Source organism: Astatotilapia calliptera, chromosome 18 (genome assembly GCF_900246225.1).
Source record: "Astatotilapia calliptera chromosome 18, fAstCal1.2, whole genome shotgun sequence".
Taxonomy (NCBI): Eukaryota; Metazoa; Chordata; class Actinopteri; order Cichliformes; family Cichlidae; genus Astatotilapia; species Astatotilapia calliptera.
In genome coordinates this window covers 4290579-4296638 of record NC_039319.1, presented here as the reverse complement: position 1 = coordinate 4296638, position 6060 = coordinate 4290579, and the positions used below count along the sequence as shown (strand labels likewise).

The window sequence follows — 6060 nt, the reverse complement described above, 5'->3', positions numbered from 1 at the left end:
ACTTATAGTTTTGTCATTGGGCTGGTAGAAAGCTATGAGTTTCTGTCCCTTTGTCTGACCTTAGAGACTTATTTTAAAAGGAAACATTACAATCCTTTAAAGCAAGTATTTTCACCTCTGTTCCCCCCTCTGTACTTAGCTTTTTTGTTGTCATGTCAGTAATTGTCCAGTTGATGGCTCCCTTGGATCACAAGCCTGTCTCATGAGTCCAAGTGAATATATTCTTAATAAACAGCTTTGAAGAATTTGTGACCAACTTTGTTTAATTCGGAACATCATCATCATGAGTCAAACTCACTCTTGGATCTACAAAATATTTAACAAAAACAAACATCACTGAATCATAAGGTATTTGCTCCAACTCTTAGTCCAGAAACACATGAGTGAACTAGATCAGCTGCTCCTCCAGTTCAGCTGTGGATTTATATCATTATTTATATTTGTAAAGTGGATATGCAGTTTTTCAGTACTAATATAAGCATTTTATATCATTGCTTTATTGACAGATGTTTGGTGTTCAAGGTCAGGCATCAGTTTGAAAAAAACAAACAAACACACTGAGTTGAACTTGAACTTCCTACTGACAAAAACTAAAATTGGTGCAAAAATAACCAGAAACATATAAGAAGCATCCTGGAGGTGCTGCAGACAAGATAGGACCAATAACATGTCAACAGGAAATCCTTTTTACTAATTTGTTTATTTCTTTTTAGATTTTTACTCTCCATTTTAAGCCATGATGTTTGCTGATACTGTGTTCCTACTGTTTGTTCTCATTAATAGTTCTGTTTTTAACATTCTGTGCTGAAGCTGGAGGAAATGTTTCTACAGTGTCAGATGATACAGCTCCAAACTAAATAAGTGACTAACTAACGATGCTTTAATACACTTTACTATAAATTATGATATAGTGCACTTTCTTAAAATTTCTTATTGCTCTTTAATTAATTGTTTTCTTTATAAATGTACAAATGAGAATAAAATCTGTGTGATAAAGGAAGGTCTGTAGACTTCTCTGTTAAGATCAGTGAAGAGAAACAACAACATACAAATACCTAAGAAAAATATTCAGTAAACATTTAGAAGATAGAGAAGTTTATGTTGTCATGTGGAGAAATTTTTCAAATAAAAATATCCATAAGCATTGATAGTCTCCATGGCTGAACAGACACAGGAAAGAGCTCCACCTATAAAACGTAAAAACATCAAGACAACATGTTGAAGATGTCGAGGTACTGCCCATAATGTTTGACTGACATCTGATTTATGTGCAGCACATAAATACCACAATAATGATGGAGAGAAACTAAAAGGGAACTAAAATACAGATTTAAACTTACAACAATATGAAAGACTTCAGTCTATTTCACTTTAATCAATTCAGCAGTGGCTCCATAATACTGAAGCCAAAGTCCAGCATAGAGCGGCTGAGTGAATGTGGTCTGGACTCTGTGGAGGAGAGTCATGGTTTCAGAGACGCTGTAGAAGGACAAAATACCTGCTCTGTGATCCAGGTACACTCCTACTCTGGAGGAACGAGGACCTGAGACACGAGTTTTAATGTTGTTGTACCAAAATGTAAAACTGTTGTTGTAACAATCTAATGACCAAGATTTGTCATTACGTCCAAATAAACATTCATTACCCCCTCCTTTTCTGCTGATATTCTTGTATGCGACTGCTACATCAACTCTCCCTCTCCACTCCACCTCCCAGTAACAACGTCCAGTCAGACTCTCTCTACTCAGGACCTGATACCAATAAGTGAATCTGTCTGGATGATCAGAATAAGACTGTTGTTGTTTCATAAATGTTGCTTTTCTGTTCCCCTCTGATAATAACAGATATGTGTTTGCTGTGTTTGGATCCAGTGTGATTTCACGTGAATATTTTAAGAATCCAGCTCTGGTCTTTGGCTCTGGTTGTGACAGTGAAACATCCACTTCAGTGACTGTCAGTGAGATGTTTGTCCATTCCTCTCTCAGAATGTCCTGTAGTTTATCTCTGACCTCTGACACAGCTGCTGTCACATCCTCAAAGTAGCTCAGAGGACGGATATTGATGCTGGATGAGTCTGTAGACTCACTGAGTGCTGACAGTGAGGGGTAGTTGTGTAGAAACTGGATGTGATCCTCTGTGTGTGAGAGCTGCTTCAGCTCAGCATCTTTCCTCTTCAGCTCAGTGATCTCCTGCTCCAGCTTCTCCTGAAGCTCTTTGACTCGACTCACTTCAGTTTCCTGCTGGGATCTGATCTGCTGCTTCACATCAGAGCTTCTTTTCTGGATGAGATGGATCAGCTCAGTGAAGATCTTCTCACTGTGCTCCACTGTTTGATCAGCAGACTGATTGATGGCCTCCACCTCCTGTTGAAGCAGCTTCACATCTTTCTCTCTGTCCTGGATTCTCTGCTGGATGTTTTGTCGACTCACCTCCAGCTCTCTCTGCCTCTCAGTCCTTTCTGCTGCAGCTGAGACTGTGTCGTGGCCTTTATGTTCATCCACAGGGCAGAGATAACAGATACTCTGCTGATCAGTACGGCAGAACATCTTCATCACCTCATCATGACGAGAGCAGATGTTCTCCTGGAGCTTCTTGGAGGGCTCCACCAGCTTGTGTTTCTTGAATGTAGGTGAATCATAATGAGTCTGAAGGTGTTTCTCACAGTAAGATGCCAGACAGACTAAACAGGACTTGAAGGCTTTCATTTTTCTTCCAGTGCAGAAATCACAGGCCACATCTTCAGGTCCAGCATAGCAGTGATCAGCAGGAGCAGCTTGGAGTCCAGTCTTCTTCAGCTGCTCCACTAAAACTGCTAACATGGTGTTTTTCACCAGGACAGGCCTCGCTGTGAAAGTCTGTCTGCACTGAGGGCAGCTGTAGATTTTCTTCTTTTCCTCTTCATCCCAGAAGCTTTCAATACACTTCATGCAGTAGCTGTGTCCACAGAGAAGAGCCACCGGATCCTTCAGTAGATCCAAACAGATCGAACAAGAGAAGGTTTCTCGATCCAGCTGAACTCCTTTCTGCGCCATTTCTCCTCTCAGTGTCAGTGATTGTGTAAGTTTCACTTCCTTATTATAGAAACTGGTCTGATCTGAACAACAAGTGTTGCTGCTGTGAATGGGGCCTGCCAGCTCTAACACACGTTGGTTACACCCATCTTCATAATGTAGATCTAAAGGGGAGGGAACACAGAACGATATGGACAGACAGGAGGTGCTGAGCTAGAGAGCAGGAAGAAGAGGAAGGGTTTTCATGCTGCGATTCATTCCAGAAAGCAGGAAGAGGCTCTGTGTTTAATTGTTTTTCTGTTCAAACCTTTAACTAAATAATATAAATGTCAATAACTGGATGCCTCTCTATTCTTTTTGTTAATCTGCTAAATGAATAGTTTGTTTCTTTTAACAATTCAAATAGCAGAAATGAACAGCTGACAGCTTGTCAGACTCAGACTGTAAACCATAGAGACAGTTTATATATACATTTAGTCAGGGCAGTGCAGAGATGTTTAAAGGGGCGGGTGCTCACAGTTAAAAAGGGCACATAGAAGCAGGCTGAAGAACAACAACCCACATTCATCAAGAATCTAATATGGAATCACATCACACTACATCACTGTCATCAGGTGGGCACAATGCAAAGCAAACGTAGCCCATTTTTTACCTGATGGGGTACAATGTCGCTGTTTGGGGGGTTGCTTCTGCTCTTGCTGCTGATAGTGCTGGAGGGCAGGGCTGTGTTGATCTGAGACTGTAGAGATTAAACAGTCCACAGGAGAGAGGGTAGCTGATTAAACAAGTGTTATGAGATAATAATAAAACGCAAAGATTGGTCACGGCGCTTGGAACCATAAGGCAACAAAACTGGGAAATAAACTAAGCTCTGCCTGTGAATCACTCTTTGCCTCTCTTCTTCCTTCCATCTCCTCATCTCATCTATCACATTCCACTTGCTGTCCATCTGAGAACGAGGCACAGTTTGCTATTGAATCCATCTATTATTTAATTATACATTTTAACAACTCTTGCACCTAATCCCCTTAGGCAGAGCAATGAAATGCACAGCTTTGGAGAACCGATCGATGATGGTCAGAATAACTGTTACCTGAGGATGGTGGGAGACCAGTGATGAAGTCCAGTGCGATATGAGACCAGGGGCATCTAGGAACGGGCAACGGAGGCCAGCAGGAGGTGAAACCTAAACTGGAAAAAACTAACACAACACAGAACTGAAACCTAAAATGGAGATGCAGGGAGACGACACAGAATGATGCAGGAAAAAACACAGATGAACCGGCGAGGAGCACACGAGGACACATAGTATAAATACACACAGGGGGAGACATGGAATGGCAAAGACACAGCTGATCCTAATTGACTACACGAGACAGGGGAAATGTGAACACTAGGTTTAGTTTAAACTAAACTTTAGGAACAAAAAAGTAAGAATCAACAGAATTAAACAAAGAACCAACAGCACAGGAAAGTTTAATCTTCATGAAAAACACATGCAGTGACTTCAACGTCCACAATAACACAATGTGTTTGGGCTTATGTGTGTCAGTTTCCAGCTTTAATCTTATGTAACAAGACCTCTTTATAGGTCAATAGAGGAATGAAGTCATTGTTGAACTACAGCTTGTGTGTGTGTCACCTCCACAACCTACAACAATAAAATATGATCTTTGAGTAGTGATATGGGAGTAAAATATACCATACTGATGTGAATAGGAGGTCATCTTTTCCCTCGGCTGTTAGGGTACCTGGGCCGTTGACCCAGTGTTTTGTGTTTGTGGTTTTTTGAGTCTTGTTTAATCATTATTCTGTTCTCTGTGTATCTTATGTTTCCTAGTTATCAGAATCAGAATACTTTATTAATCCTGAAGGATTAATAAAGTATTCTGATTTACTTTATTAAATCAGAATTCAAGGGCTTACGCTCTTGAATTTATTCAGTATTTGTTGTTTAGGTTGTCTTGGTTAGTATTTGGTCCCGTTCATGTCTTTGTCTCATGTCTTCTCTTGTCCCTTGCTCTCTGTCCTTTTTGCTCTGCTGCAAACAGAAGCAGAGAAAACTGGAGCTTCTGGTCTTGGCCAGATCTCTTTTGAAAAAGACATTTTAAAGTCAATGAGACTTTTTACCAGATAAATAAATAAAGAACACTGTAGCGACTTCCACAGTCGCTACAGGCCGGGGATGGAGCCTGCCTATTTGCCTGACGCGCTGTCAAAGTTACGCAATAATGCGAGAGATGGAATTGTTTGCTCGTTTAATTAAAGTGCTTTGAGAGTTTACAGAGTAGTATCATCGGCTCCTGATTCAAACTCTTACAACATCACAGGCTCTAATATAACGAAGCGAAACATGTAGTGCAGCGGTCAACAAAAACTACGGCTACCCAGCCCTCCTCTCTGTCAAAATCAAAACCCGTGAATGACAGAGTGACAACGCCCATTTATGTCACCGCTAGCACCCACGTGACTCCCATAACAACCAAACAAATAAAAACCCAGTGATCATCAAAATTCAATACATTCAATTATGGCTCCTACACACCAGCCCCTAATTATTAGTATCCCTTCTAATAATTACCCATAATTAACCAAGTAGGAGACATAAAACATGCAGAGAAAAGTCAAGCATTTACTGTATTTCAATATTACCCGCAGGAATCCTATAGGTAATCTTAAAGTCTATCTTTAAAGAAAAATGAGAGACATTTTATGTCCAAATACAATCAAAGTCTGATAATTGGACCCAGAAGTCTTTAACTGTGATCTGCCTCCAGCAGTAGACACAGTTTGGTAATAGGTCGATCCAGGCAACTAGTCTGAGTTTTAATCCGAACTTGACGAACGAATCCTCTTCGGTCAGGAAAAGTCTTTATCACACGTCCCATTGGCCAAGAGTTTCGAGGTGCCGAACTGTCCATGATGAGAACCAGATCTCCCACGATGAGGTTCCTTTTTACTCCAATCCATCGCTGACGTTCCTGTAGTAGGTATTCCTTCACCCATCTTTTCCAAAACAAGTCAGACATGTATTGGACTTGTTTCCATC

At 40.7% G+C, this 6060-nt stretch overlaps 1 protein-coding gene across 2 annotated transcripts; it reads right to left on the bottom strand.

Annotated features, from left to right (window-relative positions):
* Nucleotides 1–245: 245 nt before the first annotated feature.
* LOC113010218 (E3 ubiquitin/ISG15 ligase TRIM25-like) lies at nt 246–4879 on the bottom strand. 2 transcript variants are annotated; one of them, XM_026149192.1, is made up of 3 exons: nt 4105–4877; nt 3664–3750; nt 246–3175 (listed from the first exon to the last, which is right to left on the bottom strand). In XM_026149192.1, the coding sequence occupies exons 1-3, from the start codon at nt 4343–4345 to the stop codon at nt 1362–1364; spliced, it is 2142 nt and encodes a 713-aa protein (XP_026004977.1). In that variant the 5' UTR covers nt 4346–4877; the 3' UTR covers nt 246–1361. The 2 variants fall into 2 exon arrangements, with proteins under 2 accessions (XP_026004977.1, XP_026004978.1); XM_026149193.1 differs by lacking the exon at nt 3664–3750 and having other exon boundaries at nt 4105–4879.
* Between the last annotated feature and the right edge of the window lie 1181 nt (nt 4880–6060).